At 43.2% G+C, this 23369-nt stretch overlaps 2 protein-coding genes across 6 annotated transcripts in view; both read right to left on the reverse strand.

Moving 5' to 3' along the window:
* LOC109424678 (uncharacterized) overlaps positions 1–23369 on the reverse strand; it is a 190732-nt gene that overhangs the window by 65402 nt on the left and 101961 nt on the right. The window lies entirely within an intron of this gene.
* On the reverse strand, positions 4157–6389 carry LOC134284868 (uncharacterized). The gene has a single exon (XM_062844340.1). It carries the CDS (start codon positions 6387–6389, stop codon positions 4545–4547), a length of 1845 nt encoding a protein of 614 aa, XP_062700324.1. The 3' UTR covers positions 4157–4544.

The raw sequence follows: 23369 nt of genomic DNA on the forward strand, positions 1-23369 counted from the left end.
TGAAAAAATTTCAAAAAAATTGGTTTACTGGAGCAATTTTCAATTTTACAGAGTTGGTGTCTTGGGCAAGATAGTGTATTCCAGTAGTACCTACAAACTTGTAGAACATATAACGTTGAAATTTTACGATATAATCATCGAAAAGTTCAAAAAACTGATTTTGAGGTTGTTTTTTAAACTTTCATATTTTTTCCCAAAAAATGAAGTCCAAACTATATGGTGTCTTCAGCAAAGATACTTGAAATTACTTGTTCTACAACTTTGCTGAAGACATCTACCCTCTAAAAAAATATTTTGAAAAAATATTTTTTTGCTCGGGTTTACCCTACAGTTTTACCATACAGTGAATATGCACAAAAATAGAGGAGATTTTTCTGAACATATCTTCCAAAGACACCTATATGCTCAAATGTCATCAAACGGCTCTTAGAGGTTTTGATCGTCTTTTTTCAGAATGATCCCACTGTGCGGCAGTGGTCAAATGTATAAGTGAATCAAACCCATGCATGCGACACATCTAAGAGCAGCTTTTATGATAATTATCTGGTTATAACTGGTTATAACCAGTTGAATGGTAAGCAGCAAAATAGTTTCAGATTATATCTAGACCAACATGTGAAAAGGGCGGATATCCAAAATGTTAGAATCGAGAAAAACGCTTGCAAAGTTTCACAATCTAAAACTAATTCCTATTTAACACTTTGTGCGTGTGCACTCAATCTTTTTCGTTGTTTTAGAAGAAAACACTAATCTCTTGGTGATTTTATGTCAAAAAGTACAAACAAGCGTTTTTCCTTGAAGAAAATGAATGAAATGAAAATTACGCCCAAATAAAAACTCATTGGTCATTACGCCCGACACGCTACAGATTATTATCTGTACCGGTTGTGCTCCGGAATCGGTTCCTGGTGTCCTGTCGGAAGTTGCCAATTAAAAAAGTGAAACAAACCCATGCATCCGACACATCTAAGAGCAGCTTTTTCGATAAACAGGTGAACGGTAAGCAGCAAAACACCTTGACCTGATAATAGGTATACAAATGTATCCAACAGGGTGTCGTAACTAATAAAATTACAATTACAATTACAAAAAACAGTTTCAGACCAAATCTGAACCGGTAGTGTTCTGGAACCGGTTCCTAGTGTATCGCCGGAAGTGGCCAATTAAAAAAGTGCACCAAGTCCATGAATGCGAACAAGAATGGGGAAAAAATCATTCAGTTGTTGCGTATCGCTCACTTACAACCTCGCACAATCTGATGCGAGTGTGCTTCCCCTCATCCAAGCAAAATCATTCCACTTTCACTGCCCATTCGTTCTAATCGCCGAGCACCGGGCGACGCAAGCAACGATGGCCGAATCAATGGCTACTGAATCTGTGTGCCGAAGACGAACGAACCAATAGTCCTGTTCAACGACGCAGGTTGAACTTGCTCGAACTTGCTGCATCTTGCTCTTACCCATTTGTCAACAAACGGGTAAGAGCAGGATGCAGCAACTTCGAGCAAGTTCAACCTACGTCGTTGAACAGGACTAATATTGAACGAATGTTTGCATTATGAGTCGAGTGCGAGAGCATTCATTTTGGACCGTTAATTTAGCGTTTAGTGGAAGCATTCACTACTGGGAATTGAATCAGTGAGTGCGTTTTGAATCAATCAGCTGAATGCCACTCGGTAGTTGAGAGCGCGAACCAGAGTAGTATATTAAGGGTACCAAGACAGACGTGTCTGGTCAGGTATGCGTGAGTTATTTTTCGTTAGCTTCACCCGAAAAGACCCGAAGCTGAGCCGAAATTTCTTATGGCAAATCCAATCAGCTGTTCTTGGTATTTTTTTCAAATCTTGAAACATCACAGAAAAGTAGCAAATACCGTTGATATTTGCTACCAGGTCGCATCAGGTGGATGCCTGTTAGTCATTGCCTCATGATTTCCTGCTTTATTTTCACTTTTGGAGGAATTTTGTGTTTTATGGTGCAAAAAGTTTCCATAAAAAATTTCAATCATGAACAGTAATGAACAGTTTTCCATAAGAAATTTCAAAAGTTCACCGAGCAACGGGAAAATTCACCGAGCGTCGGCAGCGCGCCGGACCACGCATTTGCTCACCCTTAATATACCTTCCTGAGCGGGAACGTTCTTTTCGTATACACCGATCCATGCTGATTCACTTCGCACTCTATTTGTTTCTCTCCTGATTCGCTTCGGTAGCGTCGGTGGCGAGCAGTTCGTTTTGCGTTCGTTCTTGGTGCGCCGCAGGAAGGTATATTAAGGGTGAGCAAATGCGTGGTCCGGCGCGCTGCCGACGCTCGGTGAATTTTCCCGTTGCTCGGTGAACTTTTGAAATTTCTTATGGAAAACTGTTCATTACTGTTCATGATTGAAATTTTTTATGGAAACTTTTTGCACCATAAAACACAAAATTCCTCCAAAAGTGAAAATAAAGCAGGAAATCATGAGGCAATGACTAACAGGCATCCACCTGATGCGACCTGGTAGCAAATATCAACGGTATTTGCTACTTTTCTGTGATGTTTCAAGATTTGAAAAAAATACCAAGAACAGCTGATTGGATTTGCCATAAGAAATTTCGGCTCAGCTTCGGGTCTTTTCGGGTGAAGCTAACGAAAAATAACTCACGCATACCTGACCAGACACGTCTGTCTTGGTACCCTTAATATACTACTCTGGGTTGTTGGCATTCTTTTTGCTATTTTGCATCGCCGGCGTTCGGGTGAGCGAAAAAGTTTTCCCATACTTGCTATAGACACTATAGATTCCATAGACTCGCGGAGACATGGTTGAGCAATACGATTTTAGTGTGTTTTTCCGTGAATTTAGAGTGTACCGAGCGAATATGACGTCACGCAATCCATTGTCGCTATTGAAATCGTGACGTCATGCTCGTTTGGCTACACGAACTGACAGTTCGTTTGGCTACAGTTGTCTTCGCCTTCGCGAGTCTATGGAATCTATAGTGTCTATAATACTTGCATGCGAAACATCAAAAATTTTCCATAACCAGATAAACGGTTAGCAAGAAAATAGTCTCTGACCAGATAACCGGCAGCGTTACAGAATCAGGATTGGATGCTTCGCTGAAATAACGAAGGTGAACAAAATCAACGCAAGCAATTTATATGCGTAAAAGAACAAAATCTTGACAAAACTATAGGAATCTTGTTAAATCACACCATTTTAGATTCTTGAGGCGTAATTATACAGTAGGATGGGTCAACGTAGCATGGGAAAATTTGTATTTGATCGCATCAATCCCCTTTTGCGTCTAAAATACGCACAACTTTGATGCAACTGGCTGAGCCCTCCCGCTCTGTAACATGGTTGAAATTTGAATGGGTTTTATTATGAGAAATTTAACTTGCTTGCACTTTTTTTTTGTAAAATTTTACATGAATTTATACCCAATGTTAATAAAATATAGGCTGAAGTGTGCAGAAAAAAATATCTAATTGTCTTGATAATGATCGGCATCCAATGCTACCCGAGCAAAAATTGGCTAGCAAACGGATAACACTTTCTGCCATGAAGTTATCAGATTTTTGATAATTGAATATGTTTTCAGTATCGCTGAATTAACAGGCAATATAACAAGATTGAGAACAAACATTGTCTTTTTGATAGCATAAGAATTACTCATTGTGTTATCATTATGAACAACTTGATAACTGGTTTTGTAATGTGAATATTCCCATATGATAACTGAGTTTGTTAGCAATCAGATACCATCGCAAATAGATGATAACAGGAATTTGAAATAATTTGATATCAAATTGAATTATCATGCTGATAATGTCAGCCTTCACAGATATTTTCTTTATTTGGTTTTTGTTTAGTTTTAGGAAGGAAAATTAATAGGTTTCAACATTGTTTTATTATAAACAGTTAGTAATACAGGTAACAGGTAATGCTTGACCACCTTCACTATAGTGTAGGTGGCCAAGCAGTCAACTGAGAGTTTCGATATTTTCCTGCTCTGCCTATATGTACGTTCCGAGATGAACCAGGCCTAAGCTGAAAATCTCATTAATAAAGACAATAAAATAATATGTGTACGTTTAACATAACGTCGGTATATAAGCCAAAGTTTCCATTCGATTATGGATTTGATAAAATTCTTGCTTTTCTGAATAAGTATACAGATGTTGGCTTTCTCGGTCTAGGGTCAATCTAAACGGCTAGTTTTGGATTACCCGACGTTTCGGCCGGCTTTATTTGGCCTTTATCAAGGGAAAAACTAAAAACATTGCACATTTAGTATACTTTAACATTGAACATCGATTACTAGTACCTACTCAGTCAACCGTTTTTTGTCTTATGGTTTAATGCCGCCATAGGGGGTGTGGGCTTCTTGTTTTCTGCCTGAGTGGACAAAACATATTACATGAAGGATTTGGGACATTAATTGGTTAGACTTACAATTATCATACGTATAGTTTTTACAAATTTTTGGACTGCACAGGTGAACACTACACTACTTGACGGTACTCAACGGCTATTTTAAACATGGAGGGTTAGATTTAGAGCTATTGTTCGACATCTGTTAGGTCTACTGTATCTACTGTGGTATATGGTCTATCGTTGCTCATTTGTCTTCTACGTGATTGGGTTGTCTTGACTGTGTGTAGAATACCAGCATACGTGATATTTAGCCCATCTACGTCTGTTCGGAAGTTTACCGTGTTGGAAGTGTTGTGTATGTGACACATTTCCAACATCGGTAAGGCAGAGGAACGGTACGATCTGTCAACTATTTTTGTACCGTCTAGATTGAATGTGTATTGACAATCGAGCATGTGTTGTATTAGTGCTGTTTTGGGTTGTGTATCGTGTTCTGTGGTATTGGAGTGTTTGTTTACATTGGATCTGTGTCCACTGATTCTCTTTTTGAGATGATTGGTCGTCATACCTATGTATACTTTATCACAATTGGTACATGGTATACTGTAAATGACGTTATGCTGTTCTAGAGGTGTAACTGCATCTTTTACAGGCTTGAGAAGTGTTTTTGTGCTTTTTATGTTGTACGTGGCTATTTTTACAGATGGATATTCTCTTTTTAGGATCTCTGATATGGTACGGCTCAGTATTGGGATGTTTGGCATGGATTTGTAGACGACTTCGTTTGGTATCTGACTGTTTGGTGCTTGTAGAGTGTGCTGCGATATTGGGAGGATTGTTGTTGTTCCTGGATCTGCTTGTGAGGGTTGTTGGGGTGGGTGGCTATGCTGTATGTTGTGATTGGAGGGAGTTGCCGTGGTGAGCGCTGCTTGGTTGTTCCTGATGTGGCTTGTTAGTCTGTTGATTAATGCCGAAGGGTAGTTGTTCTGTCGTAGGATTTGGAAAATTTTGTGTTTGACTTGTTCCATTGACGACTTGGTGGTTAGCTGTGTAGCTCGGTTTATGAGGTTTTTAGCTACGTTGAGCTTCATGTTCGTTGGATGGAAGGAATGGTAATTCAACAGACGTCCCGAAGAGATGGGCTTGGAATACCACTGCGTACTCACGCTTCCATCGTTGTGGTGCATCACTAGGGTATCCAGGAAGGGTAGCGCTCCATCCTTCTCGTCCTCTACGGTGAACTGGAGATGTTGATCGTAGTTGTTGAACGCAGCAAGGGTACTTTGGACTTCGGTTTTGGGTAGTACGAGGAACAGGTCGTCTACGTATTTTTTCAGAACCCTGATGGAGAAACTCAACTGTTGTGTAACTGTGTCCAATAAGTCTTCCATTACGTAGTCCGCCAGGATCGGTGATAGTGGGCTGCCCATAGCAGTTCCGAAAGTCTGCTGGTAGTATTTGTCCCTGAATCGGAAATAGCTACTGTTCAAGCACATCTCAACCATTTCCAAAAACAGGTCTAAGTTGATCTTGGTTCCTCGTTTGATGTCTGCCCATCGGAATATGATGCTGCGGATGATTCTCTCCTTCGGAATATTGGTGAACAGCGAAACAACGTCGAACGAAACTAGAACGTGGTCAGGAGGAATCGTGACGGAGTTGACGTATTCCACGAATGCGAAACTGTCTTTTACATTGTATTGGCTGGTGAAAGTGGATTGTAGGATGTTGGCTATGAACTTGGACATATGATATGTAGGAGCTGTGATGTTTGGAACGACAGGTCGTAGTGGAAGGTTGGGTTTATGGGCTTTGGGTTGCCCGTAGATGCGGGGACAAGTTGCTGTTTGGGTCTGTAGTTGGTGCCGAGTGTGCTTGTCGATGAGTTGGAGGTTGGATAACCTCCTAGCCATGTTGTTGACCTTCTTTTGGATCGTTGATGTTGGGTCACTTCTTAGTGTTTGGTACGTCGAGGCATTGAGTAGTTCCAGCATTTTTGTGTCGTAGTCTGCGAGGCGCATGATCACCATTTTCTTCCCCTTGTCGGACTCCAGGACACAAAGCTCCGGATGTTCTGTCACAAATCTTTTCGTGATCCGCGTTGCATTCTCACAGAACCGTAGTAGGGGGGTGTTCACGTTTGGAGTGTGTGTGCGTGAACAAGAAGCCCACACCCCCTATGGCGGCATTAAACCATAAGACAAAAAACGGTTGACTGAGTAGGTACTAGTAATCGATGTTCAATGTTAAAGTATACTAAATGTGCAATGTTTTTAGTTTTTCCCTTGATAAAGGCCAAATAAAGCCGGCCGAAACGTCGGGTAATCCAAAACTAGCCGTTTAGATTGACCCTAGACCGAGAAAGCCAACATCTGTATACTTGTAGTATTCCGGTCGAAAATCACCTAAAATTTCTGAATAAGGCTGACACAAATTTCGGTGTCTCCTATGCCAATCCTCCTCTTCTCCAAGGAAAATTTAGGTCGGAATTCAACATTTTGAGGAAGGGCACAAATAAATCAAGAAATTTGAAAATTTTAAGATAAAATAAGACACTCTCAGAAAAATTCTTAAAAAACCTAATGAGTTAAGCGATTTGTTGTATGCGTATTTTTCATCAATCACATTTATTATTTCTCACCTCCCAATTGACTAGTCAACGAGCACTGTGACAAAAGAAGAAAATGAAATTTGTTTCGTTCTAGAGTATTCTCAGGATTCAGGAACACTTCGGCTTACGTCTACGGAAAAAATCTTGAGTACATAATCGACGAGAAAGGCACTATCACCACTAGGTGGATTAATCCGGGTTTTTTAATTCAGAAAAACAGTATTCTAGGGGAAAATGAAGCAAAATGGGTACTTTCAGTCAATGACACAGATCAAGGTGTGTCCCATAGAATGCCTCTTGTCAATTCTACATCAATAAAAAAATTGGTTGGTTAGCCGCAATAAGTTAAAACTATTTTTTAATCCAGAAAAACAGTATTTATAGGGAAAAATGGGGTAAAATGAGCACTTCCAGTCAATGACACGGATCGAGGTGAGCGTCATGAAATGCATCTGTCAATTCTACATCAAGAAAAAAATGCTTGGTTAGCCGCAATCAGTTGAAACTATTTTTTAATCCAGAAAAACAGTATTTATAGGGGAAAATGAGGCAATAAGGGCGCTTCAAGTCAATACAGACATACAGATCGAGGTATGTCCCATAGAATGCACTTGTCAATTCTACATCAATAAAAAACTGGTTGGTAAGCCGCAACAAGCTGAAACCATTATTTAAATCAGAAAAACAGTATTTTTTAGTTTAAAATGGGGCAGAATGGACACTTACACTCAATTCCGGTGAATGAAACTATCACCAATCGACTCCTTGACATTTTTCTGTTCGGAAAAGGTGGATCGCAATCAGCCGCAATAATTAGGTGCCTTTTTGGGTCGGGTTTCCCCACTATGCGACGTATTGTATCACTAGGTCGGCTCCAGAGGCACGCTCTCCTCCATTTCGGAAATTTGTGCCATCAATGGCGTTCTTACACCCTCTTGTTCTCGGTAACCCCATTCGTCCAGAAACCTTGTCCCTGAATACCCCGATACATCCAGAGATTCCCTTTGGAATAGCCGTAGCGACATACGGTTACTGATGAATTTCTACAAACAAGACTACAGTTGCAGATGGTTTCGTACCTTGTTGCACAAACAAGACAAGATTGTTTTGCAGTTTTGTTGTACAGAAAAGACTGCGGTTTGTGATTTTTCCCAGCCCTGGACAAGTTGGTATCCACGTCCCACAGGTTGTTCTATATGTTCTATATGTTCTATATGTTCTCAAAAGACGCAACTAGCACTTTTTTCGCAGAATTCTTCACAAAGTTAACTCATATGCCGTAGGGCATCGATGAAAATACAAGTGTTTCAATTAGAACTTGTGCAATTTATGATGTTGTACTGAGTTCCACAGTGCCCTAATGTAGTGGGCAGCATTTCCATTTCAAAAGAAAATATTTACCCTACTGATTCAAGAGAAGTTCCGTGATCAATTAGGAAAAAAAAAGACCTACGTCATTTCCCATCATCAGCCAGTCTATTGAACTTTTCACAAAATTTCTACTGACTGCAGAAAGAGTAAGCAAATCAGAATCCCAACTATCAATTTTACTCCTCCAACGATGGATGATTGAAAAAGTTTCACATAAAACCGCATCTAGTTCTATCTATAACTGCCTGTTGTCTGCAAACAACATCAACAAAGAAGTAGGAACAAAATTCATACTGCTTCAATCTCGATTTGCTGCTTCTATCACAGAATGCAGAAAGTCGGAGCTCGATGGAATCAAGCTGATGCCCTATTTTGAAAAACTATTCACTTTGAATGGTAACTTGATTAACGAATCAACTCTTCTGTATCGCTCTTCAATCATTTATTACATTATCAAATACATAATCGAGATTAGCTTTGAAACTTTTGCAGATGGAAGTTACACCACATGTTCTCATACGTGATTCTTTTGCAGCATAAAACACTTCAAAAACATTTCCCAGAATTGCTATAAACTCAATATAACATTATTTCTCGTTTACAGCTACTTACTGAAAAGCTTTATCCTTTTATGCTACCCACAGAATGCTGAAAAAAAATTCACATTCATGATATGTGCAAGCACAGTTGCAACAATATCCTTCCAGGTAAGAAGATGTTTACTATGCAGATATAATGGTACACCATGATTGATGCAGGTGTGGAGCACCAACGGAGTAACTTTGCATTATTTGTATGCTATGCGGCTACGTCTCCGCAGCAAGGCTTGAAGATAAAACCAGTGTACCATCGAACAAAGCTAAATCTACAGCAGTCGTTCATGTGTCCTTAAATATTGTACACACATCTTAAATAATCATTTGAAAGCACCTGTTTTTCTTCCATCAACTGAGTTTGAATCCATCTGAAATTTTTAACAAAAATGCATCAAACAAGCTCATTATTCCAGCGCAAAAGCTTACTGTTTGTCTTTGGTGTGCCATTTAATCGCCGCTCTGTTCCGACAGAACACCTTTGAAATTTAAATCTGAGAAAGATTACACACTCCACCGAGCGTAAAATCGGGACACTAGCTTTCCGGTAAACTAACTAGAGGAAAGTCGTGCTGGAACAAACGAAATTTATTGCCCCAACACTACTCGATCAGGATGAACCTACCCAGTTAGTTAGTATGGAGCTAGGGGAAACATTCTGTCTGTGCTTTCTTTGCCTGGGAAATTTACATGGCAAACGGAACTTATGCGAGAATAATGCAATTCGTTTAGTTTTGCGCAGAACCGGAGATAAGTAAGTTTTCCTTCCATCATTGGTCTGTCTGGGTTGTTGGAAGGGTTCAAATGGCACGTGCCTTAATTTAAGTCACGTTGCAAAGATACGTTTTAAGATTCATGGGAGATAAGTTTTCTGTCCGGAAGAGCTGTGGGGTTTTCTTTTTGAATTGCAAATATTCCATTTTCCAAGATAATGTAATTAGTATCTTTTATCGATGGCATCATTTTCTCAGAAGGGAAGCCAACTGCCATGTAATACTTCACTTAATGTTTGTATGTCCATTTTGTTCCTGATTGTCTTCTCATGAGCATAATTCATCACGTTTCTTCTTGTTCGAGTCTTCTCTGGCTGTCACGTATCCAATTGACATTGTGCTGTCATTTTTCTAGATATGGTTGTCCTTTCTCCCCTTGAAGATTGGATCCTGGCCATATCCCTTTCGTGACGGAGCGCAAAAAATTGAAATCTCCATACAAATGGATCAACTTTGGCTTTCCGGAACTATAAGATTTCCCAACAAAACAACAGTTATGTAACCTCATTTGAAAGAACTACTCTTTATCTTTCGATTTCTTGCTTTGACTACCCAGACAAATCGAAAATAAAAATTATGCGACAGACAAAACTTTTTCATGTTTTACGGTTTTTGTCCACTTTTTGTTTACCTTGTTGTGATAAATCTCACAGGCAACGTAAACAAAAGTCTGTTTACACACAAATGAGTATGAGTAATGGCTGAATTATTGAAATAGTTTACATCACATAAAACAAAGTCTAAACAGATAAAAAATATGCAAAACTGCTACCGCTCAACAGCACAATTGTGTAAAACAATTGTAAAACAATTGTGCTGGTTCGTCACGAAAGGGATATTTGGACTATTTACCCGTTGGATTCATGCTCCTGGAGAGAGAAGGGTTGGTGGGAGGCTTGTTGGGCAACTCAACTTGCTGTTGATCAGCCCGTCATTTTCTCTGTAGTTCAAGTACGATTCAGGAGACCGGGAGTGTAACGGAATCTCACTTGTTCGCCCCCGTACACATGCTTTCAACAATGTTGTCCGGAGTGATATCTCTACCGCATATCTCCATCATACTCGCAGCACATGCTCCGCCCAACTAACAATTGGGTTTTTAAATTAAGAAAAATTTAATGATTTTTCATTTTTAAACAAAAGAGCACCTTTTTCTGAGCCGCTATGATTTTTTTCAGATTTTTAGAACTTTATTTTGGTATCTAAAATCAATTTCAAAGAGATTTTTTGAAATCACCTTTTGACAGCTGGGCAACTGCTTGACAGCTCCGCTCAGTACAAAATGCGACGAGGGGTGATTCGACAAATCGCTCCCATACAAATTTCAAATCGATTTTTAAATAGGTTCCCGGGCACCAAAATTGATGAAAATTTGGATTTCAGCTCAGTTTGGCATGCAGATTCAGAATATGGAGTTATCTCAACACCACTAAAGAAGCCAATTGCAAGTCACAAACAAGCAAGCTTGCTGAATTGTTGCTTAATAATGGTAATGATAGCTGAACTAAAATTATGCTCTACACATTACTGTTTAAACGATTTTTCAATAGTAAGAAACCAAAGCTTGTTTTTCTCAGATATGGCGCCACCACATTAAAAGTAAAATCATTTTTCTTGTATGGACAAATCGCTGGCTTGCACTTGTTCCGCATCACAACGATTTGTACCCTGGGGCAAAAAGTTGCAAATTAGAAACAAAATCATTATACCTATGCGTTTCTTCCGGATTCATTACAGTAACAGAGAATTTATTACGCCACCATACAAATTTCAAGCTGTTTACTTCTATTTTTCTGACTGGCATTTTCCACCCGTGCTGTGCATGATGTTTCCGAGTGGATAGGTGCAGGCGGCGCCGCTGTATATGGGAAAACACGTGGAACACGAGCGCCATCTATGATTCCGTAGCGTAAACTTTTCTGCTTGTTTACACTGTTATCATGTTTACCGCATTTATCAGAAAAGCGCCTCTACCGGCACTCTAGCAAAAACGCAGCTGATTGCTTGCTATAGGAAGTAAGCAGCTGCGCTAATGCTAAAGTGCCGGTAGTGGCGCTTTTCTGATAAATGCGGTAAACGTGATAACAGTGTAAACAAGCAGAAAAGTTTGCGCTACGGAATCATAGACGGCGCTTGTGTCCCATGTGTTTTTCACATATACAGCGGCGCCGCCTGGCACCTATCCACTCGAAACATCATTGGCTCTGACGGCAGCAAAAATGCACTCACTCCAATGGGAAATCCCATTTGTATCTGTCATCGTGTGCGTGAAGAAGTATAAACAAACGTGTTTTGTCTCGTTTTTTCTCACGTTTGCCATACGACTCCCGCCAGGCGGCAGCACTGCGGCGCTGTCAGGGCCTATGCGCAACACGGGTGGAAAATGCCAGTCAGAAAAAAAGAAGTAAACAACTTGAAATTTGTATGGTGATGTAATCAATAGGAAGCAAGCAGCTGCGGATTTGCTAAAGTGCCGATAGTGGCGCTTTTCTGATAAATGCGGTAAACGAGATAACAGTGTAAACAAGCAGAGAAGCTTGCGCTACGGAATCATAGACGGCGCTCGTGTTCCATGTGTTTTTCACATATACAGCGGCGCCGCCTGGCACCTATCCACTCGAAACATCATGCGCAACACGGGTGCAAAATGCCAGTCAGAAAAAAAGAAGTAAACAACTTGAAACTTGTATGGTGATGTAATCACCTCTCTGTTACTGCAATGAATCCAGAAGAAACGCGTAGGGATAATGATTTTGTTTCTAATTTGCAACTTTTTGCCCCAAGGCACAAATCGCTGCCATGCGAAACAAGTGCAAGCCAGCGATTTGTCCATACAAGAAAAATGATTTTACTTTTAATGTGGTGGCGCCATCTCTGAGAAAATCAAGCTTTGATTCCTTACTATTCTCTGTAACTGCAATGAATCCAGGAAAAAACACGTAGGGATAATGATTTTGTTTCTAATTTGCAACTTTTTGCCCCAAGGCACAAATCGCTGCGATGCGGAACGAGTGCAAGCCAACCATTTGTCCACACAAGAAAAATGATTTTACTTTTAATGTGGTCTGAGAAAAACAAGCTTTGATTTCTTACTATTGAGAAAATAGTCAATGTTCGACTTTCCTCATAGGTATCAACAATGATAAATTAAAACACTTTTCAAAAGTTTAACAAGAAATTTATTCGACAAACATTGATTCCTTAACAAAAGACTTTAACAAAACATTTGTCTGCATCTTATTAAGCTGATGCATCGATAAGCATATGCTCCTGAACAATGTGCTTTTCACTTGTCAAATAAACGCCTTCAGCCCGTCATAGTTTGACTCGGAACTTTGTTCGGATTATGGGATAAATCATGGCTAAAACTGTTTAGACTATCAAGTTATTAAAGAACCAAAATTTTAAACGAATCACATAAAATAAAATAGAATTATGTAGTTTAACATTGAGTGCCAAGAGACGTAATCAATTTAAAAATAAGGCATTTATTTATTATGATTAGTCTGTAACAAGGAGAACTTGTACCTTGATTATTATATTTTTTTTAATTTCCGCAGCAGTTCGATTGTACGAGACGCTTGGATCGATGCATTTGACATTGCAGTCCCGTCGTGTTTACTGGATATTGTTCCCATATTCGCCTAGATAATCAAACAGCATTCAGAAATCAACACATTTCAAGCATCCCTAAACATCCTTATGCACTATTTATTGAACATAATATCAAGATTCCATGACAAAAGCATAAATAAAAAAAAAATGCTTAACGGATCTTCGACTGAGCATGAGTACATTACCTGAACAGATGCTGTGACTGCACCATGTCCAAGACCATACCGCACCACATATTGTCATACATTTTAAAGATCGATATTTAATAATAAAAATAAAAACATATTAATATCGCAATTAGTTCGTCTGGAAACAATATCTTCAAAAAGGACCAACACTTTTTGGCCGCATTTGATACAAGTTTTCTCACCGTGCGATAAAAATACTGATAGCGAAATCAGAATGGAAACCACGTGTTTTGAGCTGAACAGCTGTTGAAGTATAAGGCGTTGTTCAGTTGATTACCACGTGCTGTGCTAATTCACCACTGCTGAACACAAGTTCAGGGGTGATCATTATTGAGTCATGGGAAGATTCGAGGGAAGATTATGTTTTGCTTTGGGTGCTGCATCTCACCATCTCTAGGATGGGGCAGATAGGAAGGCATGCGGCTGGCAATCGACAGGTCTCGAGATCTAATCCGGATTTAGGTAATTTTATATGTAATTCTTATTTTATAATAGGTGTTCTCAACATGAGAGCAAATAATTACTCTCGTGAGAGTTGAACATTTTTGCATTTTATTTATTTTCAGTCATTTTTGCCAAAGCTGAATAACAACTTTCTTGTACATTTGTAAAACGCTTTGAACAACAAAAAATTAAGTTGGTGCAAAACATGATGCTTTACAACTTCTCCAAATTTGTGTGAACAAAACCCGAACATAGGTTGAACGTGAAAATAATTCAAATGTTATTCAACATTATACTGAATTAATTCGTCATAATGGTGCCTGTTAAATGAGTGATTGTTAGTTGGGCGTGGTCTCATCACAGTCTGCGTATTCCGGATATGCAAAGGAGCCTGCATGTCCGAATCTGTGCATATACCACCTAAATCACCCATGGGCTTACAGATATTGTAAGTGAAAGTTCACTTTGCCTTGGGGTCTGCTCGTCCATTTAGACACACTCGGTATGAGCCTGTTTGCTGGATGAATCCCATTTCCTTTGCCACTTCAACATAGACGATGTTCTGGTAATCCGTATCGCGTCTTTTATGCTGCGTCGCTCGCACTCTTCGTCTTCTGCCACTGCTAGTGCTATGGGCATCATGCCCGCTAGCACACATACCGCGTCCTTCGAGACCGTGCGGTATGCGCTACACTGATAAAATACTTTCGTAAAAGCTCAACGAATATACTTCGTAAAACCAGTTTTCGTGAATTGAAAGCAATTTGCGTAAAATGTACGGTCCATTCGTACCACCACGATGAAACAGTACAAATGGAGTTGTATCATGTACGAAATCACGAATCCGACAGACGCCAAGCTTGCTCATTCGTAGATTTTAGCTCCCGCTTTGTAGAATGAAACAAAACCAACAAATGTCAAACGTTTTTTACTAACCATGCGTAAAAAGAAAATTTCACTTCGTAGAATGCAACAAAGCTTTGCAGTCATCACTGATGTTTGAGTGGAGCGCAGAGACAACAAAGCAACCTGTTTTCATGTGCATATGACGTTGCGTGTGCGAGAAGAGGAAAGGAAGTATGCTCTCAGTTGGAAGTAAAAGTTATTTATAAATTCAATCAGAGTAGAAAGCGTTCTGGTTGTTTCCGAACGGTTTCAACAAGCGCCTACAGATGGATGTCTAGGTAGGTATCAATCAGAAGATACGTGTTCGGAGCCTGTAAAAACCAAGCTGATATACGCGTGCCATTTTTTTTTTTTCAACATGATTTATGTCGATCCGACAAAAAAAGAGACAGAAAAAATCTGTATTATTGTGTCGGAGTGATCTTTTTTACGAAACGAACTCAGGCACACTACGAATCTCTTCGTTGCAGAAAACAACGAATGGCATTCGTAAACCGGACGAGCGATTTCGTACAATGCAACAAAATATTTTTTCAGTGTAACCATACTAAGGCGCACATCAGCCGATGAGTACTCCCTAATCGCTTCACGTTTCGGTTGACCACTAGTGTACTCGACCATTTAGCGGCGCCATACCGTAGTATGGAGACCGCGACTGTCGTGAGCAGGTTACGCTTACTCGACACTATTGCCGAGCTATTTGACATTATCTTTGACAATGCCATTATCACCATGCTTGCCCTTTTTCAGGCATATTCTACGTGGCACCTGAATTTCAGCTTATCGTCGATCATGACCCCCAATTGCTTCAGTGAGCGCTTAGAATTGATCGTGTACTCGGCTGTGGTTTTCACTGCCTGTTGTTCAGACTTGCGGTTGTTTACCATCACCACCGTTTTGGGATGCGCGATTGCCAACTGCCTCGACCTCATCAAGTCCTCCACTATGCCAATTGTATGCGTTGATGGCAGTTTCACTTCCTCTATCGACTCACCGTGTACCACGAGGGTAATATCATCGGCAAAGCTGACCAGCTTTACGCCCGGTGTAAGTTTGAGCCTCAATACGCCATCATGCGCCACGTTCCATAGTATCAGGCCCTGGAGCTTTGACGTACCCCCGCGGTGGTGTTGTAGCTCCTCTCCCTTCTCCTTCCTCGATGTCATAGTTTGGCACCTTGTTCTGGGAGTGGCTCTCCAGTATCTGGCATAAGCTAATCGGGAATCTTAGGGAACGTCCAAAAATTACGTCACCCTTTGAAGAGGGAGGGGGGGTTCAGCAAACTGTGACGACCCATACAAAAATTTCATAGCTCTCATACAAAAAGTGTGGCATAGGGTGGAGGCGGGGGAGATTGAAAATGGACAATTTTTGCGTGACGTAATTTATTGACACTCCCTTAGGTGGTGTATGGCGCACTCCATGGCGGCCCAGCTGACGCTTTTTAACGCATTCTTTACGTTCAGCATGACGACCGCACAATAGCAGATCCCCGTTTGCTTCTTTGGGTGCGCTCTCTCGGACGTTTTAGTTACAGCCCTAATATCGCCAACCGTCGATCGACCCTTCCGGATGCCGAACTAGTTATCCGACCATCCGAGAGGCCAGAGTCATCGGGTTTCTCGGCATCACCCTCGACAGAATGATCCGTCCCAACAGTTTTTCGGCGGTGTCCAGAAGGTTGCACTCCCTGGCGATGTGGCCTTCCACTCTGCACTTCCTGCAGAGTTTGCTCCTGTCGGGGCCTTTACACGCCCACGACTTTAATGGGCAGAAGGACTCGGACGAAGGAAAATACGGTGAAATACCATTTAATAACGCGAAACAGTTTTTATTATTAATGATCTGACTCTGATTGTTTACAAAGTTTTGTCTGAACTGACAACAGCACCGAAGTGGCGCGCAATACACACATAATGTGTTTCAGGCAGAAGGCCCATGAATTACACATCAATACTCCTCCTTAATTCATGCTAGCTCCCAGGCCGATCGCCGAGCGCAGACGCTGGAACGGTCCCGGAGTTAACCCTTTTGTAAGAATATCTGCCTCCTGCTTCTCCGATGGAACATACTTTAGTTCGATGCTTCCATTGTGCACCAACTCCTTGACGAAGTTATGCTTGACATCAATATGCTTCAGCTTACTCCGATCCCTTGGTTCTTCCACCACTTTGATGGCAGATTGATTGTCCTCGAAATATGGAACTGGTCTATTGATCTGGAAGCCTAACTCTTTGAGGAATCGCACAATCCATATCCCTTCGCAAGTCGCTTCACAAAGTGCCACCAGTTCAGCCTCGGTTGATGACAGTGACACAGACCGCTGTTTTCTTGTGGCCCATGTTGTAGTGCACCCGAAGACCTTGAACAGGTATCCCGAGACGGATCGACGATCGACAATATCGTTTGCCCAGTCGGCATCGCAAAAAGCGACCAGCAATGGTGCACTATCATCGCCCTTGAATTCCATTCCAACATCTAGCGAGCCCTTAACATACCGCAGTGCACGTTTCAAAAATGTCCAATGTTGCTCGGTTGGACAGCTCTGAAATTGGCTGAAATAATTGACCGTAGCTGACAGGTCCGGACGAGTGGTCAACGCTACATACATCAGGCAGCCTATCAACTCCCTGTAGGGCTTTGATGTACGCTGTAACTCCTCTCCTTTCTCCAGTCGAAGTCGATTTTCCATTGGAACGGAACTTGGTTTACAATCCGACATGTTAAACCGGGCCAGCAGATCCAGCAGATATCGACGCTGACTAATTCTCATAACCCTGCCTTGGATGTCTCTCTCGATCCTGATCCCAAGAAAACTTGTCACTTCTCCAGAATCCGTCATTTCAAACTCCTTCGACAGGGACCGCTTCACCGCCGAAATCTCGTTCTGCTCGTATCCAAACACCAAGACGTCATCAACGTAAAGAAGCAGAAATACCTTCCTTTTCCTTTCACCGCGCACATACAGACATTGATCAGCATTCGTTCTCCTGAATCCAAGTTTCGTGATGACCAAGTGGAACCGATCGTTCCACGCCTTGGAGGCCTGCTTAAGGCCATACAGTGACCGGTTCAGACGGCAAACTAGACCGTCTCCGCGCTCGAAACCCTCAGGCTGAACCATGAAGATCTCTTCGGTCACGTCTCCATTAAGGAACGCTGTCCGAACGTCCATTTGATGGATCAACATCCGTTCCTGATTTGCAATTGCGAGCATCATCCTCAAAGTATCCACCTTTGCGACCGGCGAGTAGGTTTCGGTGTAGTCGAAGCCGAACCGTTGGCTGAAACCACGCGCGACTAACCGAGCCTTATATCGGTCTGGTTCCCGACCTTCTCCTGGCTTGATTCTAAAAACCCACTTGCATGTGATTGTATGTCGTCCTTCCGGAAGTTTCGTGAGCGTCCACGTTCGGTTCTTCAGCAAAGCGTCCATCTCCTCCTCAACAGCAACCTTCCATTTCGGCCAATCAGGTCTCTTCTTCATCTCCGCAACAGTACTTGGAAGACCTTCCACGTATTCCATAGCACCGAGCGCGAAGCCTGCGAACGTCATATCATAGTCTTTGTGCCACTCTGGTGGCCGACGGTTGCGACCAGAAGACTCCGCCACAGGAACTGGATCCGCAACTTCTTCAACGAAACTGTCGAAAACCTCGGACTCTGCGTCGCTGTCTTCGCCATCCTGCTGCTCCTGATCCGAAACTTGCTCAACATTATCGCCACCAGGCAGTTCGGGCTCCTCCTCACGATCAGGGTCATCTTCGGCCTCGGTGTCCGAATCCACTCGAATCCGAGCTGTCTTCACGAGCTTTGCTGGTTTTTGCTCCTCTCCGTCACCTTGCACACTTTCGTCGATGACAACGTCGCGAACCGTCACGATTCGCTGCCGACGGGGATCCCAAATGCGGTAACCGTTTATGCCGTAACCGATGAACACACCTTTCCAAGTCTTCTCGTCGAGTTTTCTTCGGTGCTCCTTCGGAATATGGCAATACGCCAACGAGCCAAACACCCGAAGCTTCGAAACGTCGGGCTTCCGCTTCTCCCACATCTCGAAAGGCGTGATCTTCTCACCAAGGGCAGTAGCAGGACTCCTGTTTGTAAGAAAGGCAGCGGTCTGTACCGCCTCTCCCCAGAACGAACGATCGACACCAGAATCGTAAAGCATTGAGCGAGCTTTTTCCTCCAACGTTCGATTCATGCGCTCCGCCACGCCGTTCTGTTCTGGCGTATACGGAACCGTGTACTCCATCTTGATGCCCTTGTCCTTGCAGAACGACCGCAACTCCTTGCCTACATATTCTCCACCATTGTCGGTGCGTAACCGGGAAATCTTGACGCCGAACTTCGCTGTCATCTCCGCCTCGTATTGCTTAAAACACCCAGCAACCTCATCTTTTGACCGAAGCAGAAAGACCACAGTGAACCGCGTCCAGTCGTCGATAAATGTAGCAAAGTACTTGTCGCCGTCCCAACCGGTCGGAGTCACCGGCCCGCAGACGTCGGAGTGCACGAGCTCCAGCACCCGACTCGAACGCCGTTCCTCCCGCAGACTGAAAGGGTTTCTGGTTTGCTTCGCCGCCATGCACGGCTCACAGGTGATCATCGAGCCGTCGCCATCGCAGGTTTTCATTCCCTTCACCATCCCAGCCTTCATCAAGCTTGACAAGTTCCGTTCGCCGAGGTGGCCATATCGACGGTGCCACAATTCAGTCGCCTTGCAAATCTTCCCCGAAAAGTACAAAGAATCGCACTCACCTTGTGTGTAGAAGTTCAACACGTAAAGCTTGTCATGCCTTTGACCAGTGGCCACTACCACCGAGTCCTGCAGAATCTCCACCTTGCCTCCCTCGAACACTACCTTCATTCCAGCCGACTCTATCTTGCTAATCGAGAAAAGGTTGCACCGTGCCTCCGGAATGTAGACCACGTCTGTCACGGTCGCCTCGACGACCTGATCACCGACCACCGAAGCGACGGGAACATCTCCTTTGTATTTTGCTATCACCCACTCGCCGCTCTTCGCAACGGCAATCTTCATCGGTTGCTTCAACGCCTCCATCTTCGAGAAAAGCTTCCTGTCGTTGCAGATGTGCTCAGTAGCACCAGAATCAACAAACCAGCGAATTTTGTTGTTCCGGCTTGATGACGTGTGTCCATCCGTGAGGAACATCACACCACTTTTCCTGTCCTCAGCGACGTGAGCACTAGACTTACCAGAGGATTTGGTTTCACACTTCTTCTTCTCGGGACAATCGACGAGTTTATGTCCTTCCTTTTGGCAGCCAAAACATTTAAACACCTTCTTTGTTTGTTTCGGCTTCCGTCTAGCGCCACCGGAAAACGCCGCCGAGTCATGCTTCGCTTCTCGAACGTCTAATGCTGCTCCCTTCCGCTTGATTTCTTCGTCGAGGAGCCTACACTTCACGAAATCCATTGTTAGCTGCTCCTCCGGCTGGGATTCAATCGAAGTGACCACGGCATCGTACTGCGAACCGAGCGACAGCAGCAGTCGACATACCACGTCGATGTCATCGATCTGTCCTCCCGCGTTCCGGTACATTCGCATGATCCGGTCAAACTTTACAAAATGGTCCTGCAGCGGACCGGAAGTGTACCGCAGTTCATGCAGCTGCCGGTTCAGGTGCATCCGCTTCGCCACACTCTTCCTTTCAAAGATTTTCACAAGTCCGTCCCACATTTGCTTGGGAGTACGTTTCCCTTGCAAGTGCTCCAGCTGGTCATCGTGAATCCGTGATACGATCAACGATTTGCAGTGTTTTTCCTTCTTCTGCCGCTTCTCAAGGGCTTTCCGCTTTTGCAGCTGCTCTTCCGCCGTGTCCGCATCTTCGATTTTCAACTCCGCCACATCCTCAATTTCGCTCTCGATGCACTCCACCAAGTCGAACTCCTCCAACAAGGTTAGCATGCGAAATTTCCATGCGGGGAAATTTGTCCCGTCGAACAATGCCACGCGGTGGCAGACCTCCTTCTCGTCGCCCATTCCTCGAAACGCGAAACAACGACCGAAAACTCACAATCCGACCGACCCGCGACCAGGAACCGTTCCTGGGCCCAAAACCTAATGGGCAGAAGGACTCGGACGAAGGAAAATACGGTGAAATACCATTTAATAACGCGAAACAGTTTTTATTATTAATGATCTGACTCTGATTGTTTACAAAGTTTTGTCTGAACTGACAACAGCACCGAAGTGGCGCGCAATACACACATAATGTGTTTCAGGCAGAAGGCCCATGAATTACACATCAATAGACTTGTGTCCCTGCTCGAAGCACTTGAAACACGCCACTCTCAGCTCAATTAATATGATGATTGCTGAGCGGGTACACTACCCTGATCTTGCCGACTGCTGTCGCCTTGTTCACCACCTCTCTGGGGAGCTTGATCGTGCCGATCAGCGTGCCAGACGGATCCTTTCGCAGGCGGATCGATGCACTTCGTGCATCTATCTCGCACTGTTGTTTAAGTGTGGTTGCGAGCCCTTCTGCTTTTTCGCCCAGTACCTCTTGAGCTAGAGCCTTTCTTCAGCACCAGCATCATCCAAACCACGCCCAGCGGTGAGAGACGATTTTCGCCTTGCCTGGCTGCCAGCACCTCGGCGTACGGTGTCTGCCTCAGTTTTGAAGACCACCGCGCATCGCTCTGTTCGCCTTTGCGGACTGACTTCACTTTTCTCAAAACCTTCTTCTTACCGACCGTAATCCAAGGGTTTTCTTTCCATTGGTCCGGTTGGTCACCGTTCCTCATAGAGCTGGCATCTTTGGGCTTGGTTTCTCTGTCCCTTGCACGTTTCGCAACCGAATTGGCAGCCTGGTGTAGTGAACCGTGGAGCCGCAGTTTCGGGACGAACCGCGCTTATTTGATCCGGGCTTCCGAATCGATGGAGTACGCCGAACCAATCGGCGACGCGTTGAGGGAGAATATTCAGCAACGGGACGACGGGCGGAGCGATCTCTTGATGGACTGACGGGGCCTTGGACGGATGGAGTTACACTGCCAGAATCGGGTGGGTGATCAGGGACGGAGCGGCGGGAGGAACGATACCTGGACGGGCTGACGGAAGGGCTTGGGCTGCCAGAATCGGACGGGCTGCCGGGAACGGGACGACGGGATGCACGATATCTTGACGGGCTGGCAGAAGGGCTTGCGCTGCCAGAATCGGACGGACAATCGGGGACGGGTCCTTTTGATACACGGCACTTGAGTGGCAGAACGGGATTGTCTTCTGATGATTCGGACGGGGAGTACGGTGCTTTGATGGATCAGGGGGACGTCTAACGGGTGAATCAAAGTCCACCGAAGTCTGGTCGCCAAGCATGGGAAAACTCATTCGCTCACCCGAATGCCGGCGATGCAAAATAGCAAAAAGAACGCCAACAACCCAATACTGAGTGAGAGCGCGGCGCATTAAGAACGAACGCAACACGAACGGCTCGCAACCGACGCCACCGAAGCGAATCAGGAGATAAACAAATAGAGAGCGAAATGAATCAGCTTGCATCGGTGTATACGAAAAGAACGTTCGCTCTCTCAACTACCGAGTGGCATTCAGCTAATTGAATCAAAACGCACTCACTGATTCAATTCCCAGTACTGAATGCTTCCACTGAACGCTAAATGAGCGTCAGGGATAGGGTGCGACTCAAAACTCTTTGCGTGCCGCACACTCTGCTACGAGACAGCACAACAAACTAGAAGGAGACGAGTACGCGCAATCGGTTGTGTGTTGCTCGCTTACTTTGCCGCGCGCTGGAGCTCTCACGCTCTGTCGTATGCACTCTCTCGGTGCTTGTCTCCGTGCTTGGCACTTGGCTTGATACTACGCACGATTGGAAAAAATTCGAATCAAACGACCCATCACTTGTCAACCCTTGACAAGCTTAACAACTTTGCCGAAAACACAAACTCTTCAATTAATTTATTAATGGATTACCCGCTTCGGCGGAAATTGCAACAGATGGCGCTAGTGAGCAGGAGTTTTTCACCTTTGAAAATGTATGAAGAAAATGATAAAAATCAGTTTTTAGACTAAAACAGATTTTTTTCAGAAAAAATATTTGGTACAGATTGTAGGCTATAATGATAGCAATCTACGTTACCAAATATTTTTTGTTTAAATTTCTTAATATTTAAAATATTTGAAAAAATGTTCAAACCGCCATACATTTTTGTCGACCGAAAACTTCTCCTCGATATCGGTTGCTCTTCCTTTTCCCATACATGGAATCACGTTTGTACATGGAGTCATGTTTACTTTCCCAACTGTCAAATAAAAATAAAACGAAGAACGAAAACAAAGTTTACAACGGCACAGTCACGAACGGAAAACAAAAAAAAAAAAATGAAAAGTAAAAACGGTGCGTTCCGGAACATCGAGCAGCAGAATCAACGTCGTCCGCAGATAAATGTTTGTCGCTGGAGCTTCAATTTGTATCAGGTATGTATATTAGCATGGCTAAGTCTGTACATTATTGAGAAATCC

This window comes from Aedes albopictus, chromosome 1 (assembly GCF_035046485.1).
Source record: "Aedes albopictus strain Foshan chromosome 1, AalbF5, whole genome shotgun sequence".
Taxonomy (NCBI): domain Eukaryota; kingdom Metazoa; phylum Arthropoda; class Insecta; order Diptera; family Culicidae; genus Aedes; species Aedes albopictus.